General features: G+C 60.5%; 1 protein-coding gene across 1 annotated transcript in view; it reads right to left on the minus strand.

Moving 5' to 3' along the window:
• PLCH2 (phospholipase C eta 2) overlaps positions 1-14443 on the minus strand; it is a 64964-nt gene that overhangs the window by 6982 nt on the left and 43539 nt on the right. The window contains exons 6-17 of the mRNA XM_018060479.1: positions 10982-11152; positions 8983-9076; positions 8623-8826; positions 8296-8416; positions 6467-6638; positions 5976-6083; positions 4795-4953; positions 2159-2245; positions 1723-1805; positions 1263-1360; positions 834-1016; positions 351-458 (exon numbers count right to left, since the gene is read on the minus strand). Coding sequence (XP_017915968.1) covers positions 351-458; positions 834-1016; positions 1263-1360; positions 1723-1805; positions 2159-2245; positions 4795-4953; positions 5976-6083; positions 6467-6638; positions 8296-8416; positions 8623-8826; positions 8983-9076; positions 10982-11152 — 1588 coding nt within the window. The remainder of the gene's footprint in view (positions 1-350; positions 459-833; positions 1017-1262; positions 1361-1722; positions 1806-2158; positions 2246-4794; positions 4954-5975; positions 6084-6466; positions 6639-8295; positions 8417-8622; positions 8827-8982; positions 9077-10981; positions 11153-14443) is intronic.

Consider the following 14443-nt stretch of genomic DNA (forward strand, 5'->3'; position numbering starts at 1 on the left):
GCACTCCAGTGCAGGGGTGCCAAGGGGCCGGTCACCTCTGTGACCACCCCGTGATGGACGCCCAGCTCGTTTCCTCCATGGGTGAACCACAGGGGCTCAGTGTGGATGCGAGGCCACACTGCCTCTGGATGGGTGACTGGGTGCCCGGTGATAGGGTCCAGGGTGACAGCAGGAAAAGATCCACAGGTTGCTTTCAGCACACACAGGAGAAGCCGAAGGTCTGAGAAGGAGCAGCAAGTGCCCAGCCAACCTCGCTCCAGGGCGCCTCACCCGGGGACCCTCATGTAGGGGCAAGCTGGGGAGGGGCTCCAGATCCCAGCAGGGTGGGGGTTCCGGGGCTGTGTCCTCACCCTGGCACATGCACTGAGGCTTGAGCACGTAGCCACAGCTGCCGTTGGCGCTGAACTTGGCCCGGTTCAGCTGCAGCATCCGCCCCTCCGACTGGTAGTTCAGGGCGACTGCCAGGAAGGACGCAGGGTCAGGGCGGGGTGCATGCATCCCACCTCTGCACTGCCAGTGAGCCCAAGTCTGCTAGGGTCACACTGGGCACAACCAGGGCCCTGCGATCCGGCAGCACTTTCCTAGAGCCTGCACAGCGGCCCCTGCACAGGGGCAGAGCTTGGCCAGACTGGGTCTTTTGCCACCTTACCCTGGGGTCCTAAGGCCCCCACCCCCGCGGCCCCCACCAGTGCCATCCTAGTGAGTGTGACTGGATACCTCCAAGATTCTCCCAGGTCAGGGGCAAGAGAGCTAAGCGGAGCAGCTGTGGAGTACCCGGCCACATCTCCCTCGCTGCCCAGCCTCCTCTGCCGCCCCAGGGCCCAGGCACCCACCCATCTGGCAGCCGGCGTTCCAGAAGGGCTGCGGGTTGTAGTTGCTGGAGTCCACGCGGTAGGAGGAGGGGTAGATACGTGAGAGCTGGTGCTGGTTGAAGCGTAAGTACTGCGCCGGCTTCTGCTGCAAGATCTGCTGAGCCTTGGTCTCGCTGAAGGAGGACACCTGCCAGCTGGACGCCACTGTGGGCCGAACAGGTACCTTCAGGGCACCGGGTCTGGGAGCACCCCCACTGGACTCCTTCCCAGTGACCCTGCCCCTCCGTGGCACCGCCCACCTCCAGGCCCCCGCCCCTCCCGGGCCCCTCAATGACCCCACCCCCTCCACGGCCCCGCCCCAATAGCCGCGTCCCCGAGGGACCCCAGGGCCTTGCCCTCATCCCAATGGCCCCCGCCCCTCCCAGAGCCCCACTTGTAGCGATCCCTCACCCTCCATCTCCACGTCATGGGTGCCCACAGACTTGGTGTACTTGACCAGGTCTGAGAGGGCCCGAGACAGCTTCATAGTCTTCTTCTGCCTAGCGGCCCTGCAGGAGGGGGTTGTTGGGGTCAGGACCTGGGTCGCACTCCTCCCCTTGAAGCTCTGGCGAGCGTCCATTAGGCGCCCACCGTGCCTGTGTATTCCAGGGCTCGGGTCACACATGGATGCACTGAGAGGTGACGCTGGGGGCGGGGGCAGGTGCTGAACCCCTGCAAGAGCACCGACCCTGACCAATCCTAAGGAAAGGAGCACAGGGAGCTGCCGGCCCTGCACCCTGGGGTCGCTGCCTTGGGCCTCCATGCTGCCTCTGAGCCCGCGCATCTGATGCCTGCATTTGCCAGAACAACGGCCTCAGCACATTTGTCGCAGCCATCTCTTCAAGGGCCAAGGATGGAGGTGGGCACTGACCCCCGGCTCTGGCTGCCATGGGAGTCCAGGTTCTCGTCCCCCTCCTCCACACTGGCCGCCTTCTTCAGCTTGCTGCTCTTTTTCTGTGCGGAAGGAGGGCAGAGTCAAGATGGGTGGAGCCTCAGGCTTGGGGAAGGAAGGACCTGCTGACCTGGGGTCCTGGCGCCCACGCTGCAGCTGGGCCTGCCCCTCCTCTGCAGTGCCCTGCTCAACCTAGGCCCTGGAGGACCTGAGCTCTGGGTATTGGCCACTGTTGACCAAGGGAGAGCCATCAAGACACCTGCTCCATCCAGCCCTGACCAAGACTCCACACCTGGCACCTGTAGCCCAAGAAGGCAGCCAGGAATCCCCGGGACCCTCAGGGCTGGAGAAGCCCCCGCCCCACCTCTGGCTGGGGGACATAGGGGCAGGCTCCCTGCCTGGGAGCCGGGCAGACCTTGCGCTTGGAGAAGCTGCCCACGAGGAGTCGGCTGTTCCGACGGCTGGTTCCGGCCTCCTCCCCAATCTCCACGTCCTCCTCGAACTGGAAGCAGAGACAGACAGGGGGCCGAGTGAGCCCAGCCTCAGACCAGGCCGAGGGGCATGAGCAGGCAGCTCCTCCCAGTGGCTCCTTTCTGGAACAGGGGAAGCTGAGAGGGGCCTGGGGGAAGGGGGTAGCTGGGCCTTGGGCTGGCTGCTGCCCCAGGCCCTCAGGAGGCACAGGTCCCCACCCACATAGGGTACACAGAGGCGGTTGCCAGAAGCAGGGGCCTGGATGAATCAGCTCCCCACAATGTCCCACTCCAAACTCACTAAGTGCCCAGTTCTTCTCCATGGATGGTGATTGCATAATGAATACCGTCAGTGTGTCTGGAATATTCCGTGGAGTGCCTGCTTATGTAATCCTCGTTCGAGGATCCCAAGCTCAGGAGCCCTGACCTGCTTCTCACAGCTGCAGAGGTGTTACCTCTTTAGACAGTCCCCAGGGCTGTGGCCGTCCACTTCTTGCACTTGGGGCTGCAGCGAGTCTCCTGAAGCCACAGGACCAAGCCTCCTCAGCACCATTTACAGAACACATATGAGCAGCTCCCCTCCCGGTCCCTGCCCCCTTCACCGGGGGGGCCCAGTCCTGGCAACACTGTGGCCTGTCCACCTCTGTCCTCTGTCATTGAAGCCCAAAGCTGTCATCCATGAAAGTGAAAGGCATTCTGTCATGTCTGACTCTTTGCAACAATATGGACTATACAGTCCATGGAATTCTCCAGGCCAGAAGACCAGAGTGGGTAGCCATTCCCTTCTCCAGGGGATCTTCCCAACCGAGGGATCAAACCCAGGTCTCCTGCATTGCGGGTGGATTCTTTACCTGCTGAGACATCTACGGAAGCCCACGCTGAAGCTCAGTTACACTCCTGGAGTGGCTGGAAGCTTGCGCCTGCGTCCCTGAGGCCACTCACTGCAGCCACCACCAGCTGCCCCCCAGCCCCTTCCACAGATGCCCCCACAACTCTCCCAGCTTTGTTCAGGGTGTGCCTACTACACCATGGCAGGAGCTGGTTTTGCAGCGACATTCCCTGTCAGGGAGGGGTTTCAGCAAGACATACACACTCTGCGTATGAGCTTGTACACACACCCCTGGGGGAGCCCCTGCACATGCTCCCCCCTCAGTCCGCTGGCCTCACCAAGCAGATGAGTGGAGCCCTTCAGGTCTGGATTCTGGTCACCAGGCAGGGAGCCTGGAGCTAGAGCAAGGGATAGGAGGCCCTCAAGCCCAGCAAAAAGGGGCACAGACAGCCACAGGCCCATCCCCCTGGATGCCTTCTCTGCTCACGTGCTAGAGAGGGGGCACCTGGCAGCTCCCGGAAGTCACCCCCCAACCAACTCCGCTGCTCTCTTGACCCCAGTCCCCTCCTCCACCCTCCAGCGAGTCCTGTCTCCCACCGGTTGGTAGGCTACATGGAGGGGCACTGGTGCAAAGCCCAAGCCACAGACCCTGGGTAACGGAGGCTCTCAGGAAACCCATGAACTGGCAGAGGCATGGGAATCTGTGTTCACGGTGTTTTCAGCCTGCAAGGGTGACACACTTCTTGGCTCGTTAACCCTCGCCTGAAACCCCATGGTCACCCAGCACAGCAGTCCCCCTGAATCTAGGTACAGAGCAGAGAGGTGCATGCTGGCCCAGCATCCTGAAGAAGTGCTGCAGCCAGGGCCGGAATCCCCTGTCACCACCCCCTCCCCTGGCACCCCAGCTTGGCAGGGAGACAGCACCCCTCTCCATCCTTGGTGGTGGGGGGGTGGGCAGCAGGGCCACATCAGCCCCTCCCACCAGCACACAGAGCCAGATGTGTCTTGTCTTGCAAAATGGGGTCTGCAGGACCACCTAGCACCCTCCTAGCCCTAGGCCAGCCACCCTACACATCACAGCCCCCACGGAGATCCCCCCAGGCCACTCTGCTGATGTGACCCTCCTCCAGTGTCGGCCAGTCCCTCCAGACGGCCCCACAGCCGCTGGTCCTGGCCAGCCCAGCCTGGCCCCCAGGCTTTACGTCTGCCCTGACAGACCCCACACTGTTCTCCCTGTGAAGGTACTTCCCAGAGCTCAGCCACGCTTCCCTTTGAGGCTGGGGGCCTCCAGGCAGAGGGCAGCTGGACAGCTGCTAGGACTCACCGGGCTCTGAGCTCCTCCCAATCACCACCAGATCCCTGAGGCCACGCCCAAGTCCTCTTCTAGGAGGGGCTGGAAGTGCCTAGGGGGCTGCCATCCACTCCTGCCCACAGGTGGGGAGGGTGGGGGCTAGAGGACCTGCCCACAGACCTCTGCGGACAAACCGTCATCCATACCAATGGGGTGGCCTCACTGTGGCCATCCGCCTTGTGACACTGACGGCTGCAGGTCTCTAGAGGTGAGACTTGGAAGAGCCAGGTGTGAGCTCCTGGAGGAGCCAGGGTGGATATATGCCCCAGGTGCAGTGTGTGTGCGCATGGGTGTGTGTGTGCAGGTATGAGTGTGCAGGTGGATGTAGGTGTGTGTGGGGGTGTGCAGAGACCTGACGTGCCAGCTGCAGGCAACCCCCCTCATGGCCTCAGGGCTCTCACCTTTTTGGCCTCTGACTTGTGCCCAAGTTTGCCAGATGGGGGCAGCGTGGACACGGTGAAGTCACTGGGGTCCTCACAGTCCCGAATCTTGGACTCCTTCATTAGGGAATCCAGTTTCCTCTTGGCAATGTTTTCCACACGTTTGCGGTTGGTGGAGGCCTGCGAGAGGCAGCCAATCACTGGCCTCCGTCCCCCGCCTCCGGCGGCAGTGTGGACAGCATGCGGGGTCTCGGCAGGGCCAGCGCCACCCCCCCCTCCTCTCACACTTAGCACTGACCACAGGCTCACTCCTGCATCACAGTGCTGGTCCTCACCCCTCCTGCTCCCCCCGGGGTGCACAGTAGGTGTGCAGTTTGTCCTGGGGCCCCAGACGGTGCCAGCAGGCCCAGGCCCGTCTGATTCCAACGCCCGCCTCCTTCAGCTGTACCACGCTGCCGTGGGACCCGCAGACGAGTCACGGGCGCCTAGCTGCCACTATGTGCTCAGGGCAGCTCAAGATCGGGAACCGACCACCAGCCACCTTGTGTCTGGAGGATATGAATGGGGGTGGGGAGCAGCCCCAGTGTGGCAGGGTATCTGGGCACCCCGACACCCAGGGTACAGTGGGTGCAAGGGGGCCAGTGCAGATGTAGGGTTTACCGTTGCCTCAGGCCAGGCAGGGAAATGCACAGGCCCACCCAGAGCGGGAAGAATCCACTGCCTCGGGGCTTTCTAAAACAATTAGCCAGAAGGGCCAAGAGCTTTGCACAATTGCTTTCTCATCCGATGGCCCCTCAGGGAGAAATAATACCTCAGCAGCGCCCAGAAAAGGGAGGATGCTAATTAGAGGACCCCTCACCTCCCCTTGGCCACCTCCCCATGGCCCACTCCTCTGCTGCTTGAGGCTGGTGCTGACTCCTCAGCCTCTCAGCACTGCCCCTGTCTCACGATGCTGGGAAAAGAGGTGACAGTCGCTCACTGGGAACTCAGGGTTTGTATCCTATGGGGGGGTGGCTGGGCAGGGGGGACCCCTGTGGCCCAGGCAGACTGCATGCCCAGCAACCTGGCAGCTGTGCAACTTACCCTGAAGCTGCCCCATGCCCCTCTGTCCCTGCTGCCTCCATCCCACAACCAGGCCATGAGCTGGCCCTTCAGGGCTGTAGCTCCCCCATCTGGGAAGAAGGTCCCCCCTCCTCACTCACATCCCCGTTGAGGAGCTTGCAGTCCTCATCGATCTCATCTGCGCTGTCCTCATCAGACACCTCGCCCTCCTCAGCATCCTCGCTGATGTTGGCTGGGAGCTTCTTGCCCTGGGGGAGCAGGTAGGCCATGAGAGGGGCCCTGCGGGAAGTGCTAGGAGGCCAGTTCCCACAGGAGCAGCAGGTAAGGCGGGGCACCTTTCCCAAGCTTGCTTGCGGCTCTCAGGCCAGGAGCAGGGCCAGCCCTGCAGCAGCATCACCGGAAGGACATGCCCTGGTGTGCATGCTGAGGGCCCCAGGTTGATGGACTTCCCTGGGGAGATGGAGGCCAGGGCAGGGGCAGGTCTTGTCCTGACCCCTCAAATCTATCACAGATGGTGTGGAACGCCAGCTAGTCTGAAGCAGGGCCCTGTCCTGCCCTGACCCTAGGTCAGAGGTCGGAGGTCAGAGGCTCAGCAGGATGCAGGTGCTGGGAAGGGCAGGCAGGGTCTCACCTTCACCAGGATCTTGCCCTTGAGCACCTGGGGAGAGGGCAGCATGGTGGCATCTTCGCTGCTCACTGATGACAGGTCCAGCTTGTCCCCAAGAATGTCGGTCAGATACTGGGCCATCTTCTTCTGCTGGACGACACTGCAGTGGTTCTCGATGGACAGGATCACTGGGTACCTGTGGCCCCAAGATGGAAGGAGCAGGATGAGGCTGGAGGAAGGCCAGGTCCCACCACATAGGACCGCAGGTCACCTGCAACATTGCATGAGGAGGGGGGCTCTTCACAGGAGCCCAGGAGAGATGTGTCTGCCAGCCACTCTAGGAGGGTGAGGACTTTTCCCTGTGGCTCAGCGGTTAAAAATCCACCTGCCAATGCAGAGGATATGGGTTCAATCTCTGGTCTGGGAAGATTCCACACGCCTTGGGGCAACCAAGCCCACAAGCCACAACTACTGAAGCCTGAGTGCCCTGGAGCCTGTCCACTGCAATAAGAGAATCCACTCAGTACAATCAAAAACAAATAAATAAAAAAATTTTTTTAAAGCAACTGATTGTGGAGGAAGGAACCAGGAGACCTTGAGGGTGGGTAAAGGAGGCATGTACTTCTCCCCATAAGAAAAAAAATCAAAGGCAATTAGAAACTCCAGGGAAAACAAAAGGAAACATTCAAGCAAGTCATAAAATGGGATCAAAAAATGATGTAGACTGAACTGAGATGCAATGTGGAGCAATGGGCAGACTGTGAGAAAGATTCCCAACCACCGAGATCCTGGAGACACTGTCCAGTGTGTGGCCCTGGGGCCCAGGGTTGGCCCAGTAAGGAGGGAGATACAGCCTGGCACAGCTATGACCTGTGTGGTACAGGTAAGGAGAGCAGTGTGGACATTTTTGTAATAGGCTCTTCAGCTGCTTGATTTATTCTTTTCAGTCATGTGCACAGTTACTTGGATTTTTGTCAAAAGGCAACATAATCCTTTTAGAAAATGTAAGTGACCCCAACCTAGAAGTCACAAACTAGAACAAGAGATGGGTGAATCCTGTGATGCAGGGAGGCAGTACCTGGGACAATGGTGCTTCTTGCCTCAGTTCTCAGGCGAGAACCAAGTGCCTGTAAACATGATGCTGGCATGGGAGGTGTGAGCCCCATCCTGAGACCCCAGCAGGCCCCTGGCTCTTTGGCAGATTCAGGAGACCTGTGTGTCCCAGTCCCACTGCCCAGGATGCCCCCGCACCTGCAGTTCCAGAGGCCAGGCTGTCCTGCAGAGGGCCCCCATGCCCACCCCCTTCCGAGACAGAGCCTGGGCCAGGTCTTCCCAGAGGAACCCCTCTGTTTCTAGTTCTTAAGTCAGTCTCCTTCTCCTCGTCATTCAATTAGCTCTTCCCTCGCCTGCGAACTTCACTGATTTGGGGTAACTAACAGTGTGGGGAGGCAGTCTTCTATTTTCAGAAACTAAACTGGATTTTGTTCAATAGTGTCTATAGCCACAGCTGAGTGACAGCAAAGTGAGTCTGGATGCAGAGTAGCTTCTTAAGGACAGTCAGTACCAGAGCCACTGTTGGAGGCGTCTGACACCTGGTGTCGCCACCGAGTGTGTGGGGGTGGGGTTGCTGACACACACGCCCCTCCCAGTCCGTGCTGCTATTGCACCCACCGCCTCTCCCCTCCTCCACCCCTTCCCTGCCTCTCATCCTCAACAAGAAAGCCTGAAACCAGCCTCTCGGCCACGACAACCTCTGCTCCCCAGAAAGCATGTGGGGGAGGGGCAGGAAGAACCCCTTGATTCCTTTCCCCACCTACCCCGCCGGGGCCAGCCCTTCAGTCCCAGTCACTCACTCATTCTTGATGAAGGCGTACTTGTTGATGGTTTCAATGACGTCTTTGAAGAGGATCTTAGAGGTCAGCGTGTAGCCATGGTGCACGATGGGCTCCCCATCAGGCCCGTCCCAGCAGTCCACTGCAGGCAGGCAGACCTCAGTGGGTTCCAGGAACTGGACCACCAGGCCCAGGGACCCACAGCCCATGGGCTCTAACTGGAGGCAGTCTTCTTGCTCCACAGTTAACACTAAGAGAGACCTATGCCAGCCCCTGCCAGACACAGGGCTCCTTGGAGAGGGCCCCAGGGCCGAGCGGGGGTGCAGGGCCCAGGAGCCCAGTGCTCACCCTCCACACAGCGGCAGCCGGCCTGCAGGACCCGGGCATACATGTCCGCCCTCGACTGGGACGTGAGCTGGTCGCCCGCGAGGTAGGTGTTGTGAGACGAGGTGATGAAGTAATGGCTCAGAGGCTGGGTCATATCCTGGTGCACGCGGCGGTGCTCCGGGTTGAAGATGTCACCGGCAGGGCTCCGTGTGTAGTTGGTGAAGCCTGTGGGGAGCAGCATGGGTGGAGGGGCAGCGAGGGGTTCAGCCCCCGTGTGCCAGTCCCGCACTGGGCTCAGCTCGAGACAACCCACCCTCATGGCATGTGGCCCCCTTGGCACCCCACTGGCAGCACAGCTGGGCCAGGGTGGCACCCACTCACCGTCAATGCCCATTGCCCCTTTACTCTTGTTCTCTGGGCAAGGTTCAAACTGCTCGATGATGTCGCGACAGCTCTCAAGGGTCACGCCCGTCATCTAGGCCAGAGCAGGGGCTTGAGACCAAGCTGGCCTCAGGCAGCCCCTCATCCTCCTCCACCACAGCCAACCTTCCCACCCCACCTCTGACCGCTGCATCGCCCAGGGGCCAACGTGGCGCGGCTGAGATTCTGCTCCTCGTAGTGTGCTCCCCCCACTGGGGGGCTCACTGGCCACCCCTAGTGTCACAAGACTTGGGACTCAATGGCCAGCAGAAGATAGAGGGTCCCCTGGCTTTGGAAGAGCTGGCACTGGCTAAGGATCCCTGCCAGGGGGAGGGTCTTTGGCCTCATCAGCTGGGCCATCCCCCACTGACACCATGCTGGGGATCTCAGGGTGGGCTAGCAGGAGTGAGGCCTGGTATGAGAAGGTGCAGGAGGGCCAGGACATTGTCCCATCTTGGAGGAGCGGAGGGGGCTCACCTGGCCCCTCCTGCCATCTGCCCAAGTCCCTCTCAAGAAAGTTGCACACAACAGCCAAGCCCAGGTGGCCCCATGTTAGAGGCTGAGCGATTCTTAGGGCCCCACAGTGCAGCCCCGAGGAACCCCCAGCTCTTGGAGACAGGCCCACCAGTAGGGCTTCCTGGATACCCCCAGGAATCTGGGGCAGGTATGGATAGTGGAGTAGACAGATGGGATCAGAGCTTGGAGCAGCTGCAGACCCAGGAGGCCAAACCACCCAGCTGATTTGGGTGAGTTGTGGAAAGCTTAGGGCAAAGGTCAGGGAGCAAGGGGTCACTGCTGCCCTTCCCACACTGGGCCCCATTCCCTTCCTCCACCCCCAGGTATGCCAGCTGTTGGGACAGTTGCCCCTCAGTTTCATGCCAAAACTGCCCACAGCCAGCCTGGTACCCACCTCTCCTGCCTAGGCGAACCCCAATGTCCCCATCAGCAAGGCAGGAGGGAGGCCTCAGCAAACCGTGTGATGGCAGTTGGGGGGAGGGGACCCAGGAGCACAATGCAGGGGCAGCTCCCCGGGTCAGGGCACTGGCAAGAGGTCCAAGGTGAACACCACCCAAACCCAGGATGAGTCCACAGCCACTCCTGGTTCCCAATACCCAGCCCCCAGCCCTTCCCAGTGGTGGTCACCCCCAGCCCATCACCATGAGCTGACACTGCACGTGAGGCAGGTGGAATGAGGGCCCTGAGAAGTCCTGGGGCCAGGGAGTCTGACCCCAGAAGGGCAAGGCAGCTGGTGCCTGAAGGTTACCCCAAAAGTGGCTCGGCAAGAGTCCCAGGAAGTCACAGGCCTGGATCTTGATCCCCATGGCTTTCTCCCACCAGCCTGGGGGCAGTGCTTATGCGGTCTGTGTCTGAGCACCCCTATTCCCCACTCACTTGGTGAGTGCTGTCTCCTCAGAGGATGCTGACCTTCCCCTCCCCTTCCACGGACTTCCAGCCTCTGTCCACCAGAGCGGGGAGCACCTGGCCTCCACCCAGACCCCTGAGTTTCTGGACCCTGAGCTTTAGTTAGGCAATGCCTCTTGGAGGGATGGAGCTGCCTGGGGTCTAGGACAGTGGGCAGGCATACTCGGCTGGCCCCCACAGGCACCCACATGTCTGCTGGACAAATGTTTGAGTGAGTTGGCAATGGGCGCAGAACCCTGGGGGTGTGAGCCCAGGTGGGAAGGCTGGGCCATGGAACCTAGGCCAGGAAATGCTCGACGCTAAAATTGGGGCTGTGGTCAAGCTCTGGGCTGGGGCACGGTCAGAGCTGAGCTGTCCTCCTTCCCCACCTGCTTGGCGGCAGGGTGGCCGATGAGAGCCTGGGCCAGTCCAGTATATGGCCTCAAATGCCAGGCTGGTGCCCACTCCTCTCCCACACTGTGGACAGTCTCAAATGCCCAGGGAGGCTGAGGGGAGGCCACCTCGACCAGGAGCCTGGCTCCTGCTGGGGGGCCCTCACCTTCTGCTCCACCTCCAGGAAGCGCAGCAGGTCAGTGGCGTCCAGGTGGTCCTTGTGGTTGCTGTAGGTGAGCATGAGCAGGTAGAGGTCCCGGCGTGTGGACATCATCTTGTAGAAGGCACAGAACTCCTCAAAGCCTAGTGTCCCCTGGTGGTCATCCGTGTCAGCCTCCTGTAACGCAATGTCTCTGCATCCCCTCATGTCCCATCCTGGGCCTCGACCAAGAGGGGGCCTTCAAGCCCCCCACTCCTCAGGCAACCCTGAGTCAAGAATCACCTTTCCCCCTCCCAACGTCACTGCCTGTATCACAGGCTCATGGAGGGCTCATCATGCTCCCCAAGCCCTACAGCAGCATCCTTACTCTGCCTCTCCCCCCAAGAAGCCACCACGTGATCCATTAACACAGATCTCACCCTACTTGCTCCTCTCCTAGCCTTCCAAAGTCAACCTGCACCTGAACCCGACAATGTCCCCCCACCTTCAGCCAACAGCATCCACCCAGTGCCCATACTGGGCTGTGATCTGTAATCACAGTTGGTCGTCCATCGATCAGAAAGGCACAGGGCCACCAGGCATGCATAAATCCCCAACTTCAGCCTCTATCAGCATCTCTTCAGCAGAGATGACAGGCCCCTGATCTCAGCCACTGTCCTCACTTTTCTCAGCGAACAGCTCACACAATACCCACAGGAACCCCAGCCCCAGGCAAGCCCACTGGGCTGCTAATGAGACCACAGGCTTCTTCATGAATCCAATAGCTCAGGAAGCATGCACTGAGATGTCAGATTCTGGGGACACCAAGAGTGCAGGCCAGGGGCAGACTCAGAGGACAAGGCACTCAGTAACGAAGTCTAGGCTGCCCAGAGGATGCCAGAGGTGCTACGGGGGCAGTCAGGCCCTGAGTGCTGAGGTCAGGTCCTTGGCCTGTCAGCTGGGGTGGGGGTGGGAGGGGGGATGGGGTGGGGGTGGTGACTGCCTGGCAAAAAACAGACACCAGGTTCAGCACCATGGACAGCAGTGCTCGCCAGCCCTGCGCACAGTCTGCGCGTCTTTCCTCCTGTGGCCACACCATCTGGGACAGCTGCAAAAAGGCACCTCTGAATCAGGAGAATCACCCACAAGCCAGGGGGCCACAGCCACACCCAAGTCCCCGAGCCCAGAGAGAGTGGGGCTCTCGGGAAGTCTGGCCCTGCCTCTCCTGACCCTGTGGCCTGACACCAAGGTGGGCGCCCAGCTATCCTGTTTCCCTCCAGAACCAGTCACCCAGGTGGGGTGCCCATGCCATGGCCGGAACAGGACCCAGCCCAGAGTCACCTGTGCTGAGGCAAGCAGATGCCAGTGAGGACCCCGTGTTTGCCGTTTGAGGGCGGCCCTGCATCTCAGAGCTGGCGGGACACGCCCTGCAAGTCAAAGGGCCTCTTGGGGACAGAGCTGGGCTGGGAGCCCTTCCTGGGGCCGAGGCTGGAGCTGGCAGAGATGCCCATATGCTGAGTGTCCACCCACAGGGTCATCTGGCCTCCCTGTGGGCTCTGAGCTGGACAGCATGCCCAAGGCATGACTGAAAACTCTTTGGGATGATGAGGCCCTCTGGACCCAAAGGGATAGCCCCGACCCCTCGGCCTAAGGAATTGCTTCCAACGTGGTCCCACAGCCACTCTCCTCTCCACGAAAGGAAACCACCGTGACTGAAAGCACACACTGGCCGGAGCCACGCTGCTGAGCCAGGCCTGAGCCACCCAGGGTGCTCATCATGCAGGAGGCCCAGGGGCCACACCAGCCTCACCCACATTCCACTGTTATTTTAGACTTAACGAAATTATGCTCAGACCTCTCTTTACCCACCACACAGATCTATCCTTTGATTAGGGCAGTTCCAGGCAACAGAAACAATATTGAGCTTTCTCGCAATAAAATTGATGTTAATTATCAGAGTGGCTCTGCCTGGCTGGAGGTCAGCCCTCTTTCCCTGGGTCCCTGAGTGCCCATGTAGAGCCCCACACAGATGGGCCAGGAGGCCCAGGTGCTCAGGGGACACCGGGGACAACAGCCACTGGGGGCAGAGCTGCCCAGGGTCTGAGGTCAGCATTCCTGGTGACAACTCTCTCAAGATCCTCGCCAGTCCTTTTTTCTTGCTGGTCCATCTCCAGGTCCTTCTCGAAATGGTCTAGACAGTGCCCAGACACCACCTGGCCTGGGGCTGCTCAGGGAGCTCTGCGTGCGACCCTCTTGCGCCCAGAGGGGCCAGGGGTGTGGGCTCCCTGGGGCTCCCAGCAGGGGCGTTTTCAAGCCAGGACGTGACCTTAAGGTGCCAGAAGCCTGTGCCCACTCCATGAGGTGCACTCATCTTTCGTCCTGTCTCCGAGGCCGATCTGAGCCCTGTTGCCTGGCCCCTGGCACAGCCTCATGTTCTGGAAGGGACTGCTGATCCCCGAGCTGCTCCCAGAGGCAGAGCAGGCAGAGAATGGGATGGGAGTACGGCTCTGCAAGCCTGAGCCACCTGCCAGTTCCTCACTGCCCAGGCAGGCTCTGTCCCCACTGGGCCTTCAGGATGGGCCATGTGAGATCCCCAGTCCTCAGCCAGCATCTGAGATCATCCAGCTCACCATGCCCCCCTCCCACCCCTGCTATTTACACAGACCCACACACTCTGAGCTGGCCAGCTCCCCTCACTCCAGCCGAGCATGACCTCCTGTCCATCACAGGAGCCCAGGAGGGAGCTGCCAGGGCTTGCGCCTGGAGGGGCAGCTGGCTGTGTGCGTGCATGTGTGTTTGTGCGTGCACATGTGTCTCTCTGTGTGCGTGTGTACATGCATGTGTACGCACATGTGTGTGTCTCTCTCTGTATGTTTGTGTGTGTGTGCGTATGTATGTCTGCATGTGTGCTGGGGCATGGCGCCTCATTCAAGCTCATAGAACCCTTTCCCCAGCAGCAGTGAGACAGCAAGTCCTGAATGAGGGCAGGCTTTGCTGGCCCAGCCCTACCCAGAACGAGGACCCGCTGACACCACCTGCCTTCCTCCCCAATCCCAGCAGGGGTTCCGGAAAGAAAGAAACTCATACAGACAATAAAGGCAGCTGCTCAGCTGAGGATGCATTTTCATAACTGCTAACATCAGTGGCAGCGGACCACAGGGGAGGCAGTGGGTGACCAGTGCTGCTGCCTGCAAGGCAGGGCTTCTGCCCCCCATCGGGGCTGGGGAGTCGTGGGGTAGGGTGGGATGAGGGTACAGGCCCTGTGAGTGGTTTCCTTTTCCGGCCAGGCACCTGCCACGTGCCCAGTCCATCGGCCAGGGGAGGCCCTGGGAGCTGCTGCAGGGAACCGGCACAGCCAGAGGCAACTTGGGGTATCTGACTGACCGCCCCCGCAAAGGTCTAGACCAGCTGCTGCCTTGCTATTTGCTTCAGCTCAGACGGCACTGCCCAGGACCCTCTGCAGCTCGGACAGGGTGGGGCTGCTCCCGA

The sequence above is a fragment of the Capra hircus genome, chromosome 16 (genome assembly GCF_001704415.2).
Source record: "Capra hircus breed San Clemente chromosome 16, ASM170441v1, whole genome shotgun sequence".
In the NCBI taxonomy this organism is placed as follows: domain Eukaryota; kingdom Metazoa; phylum Chordata; class Mammalia; order Artiodactyla; family Bovidae; genus Capra; species Capra hircus.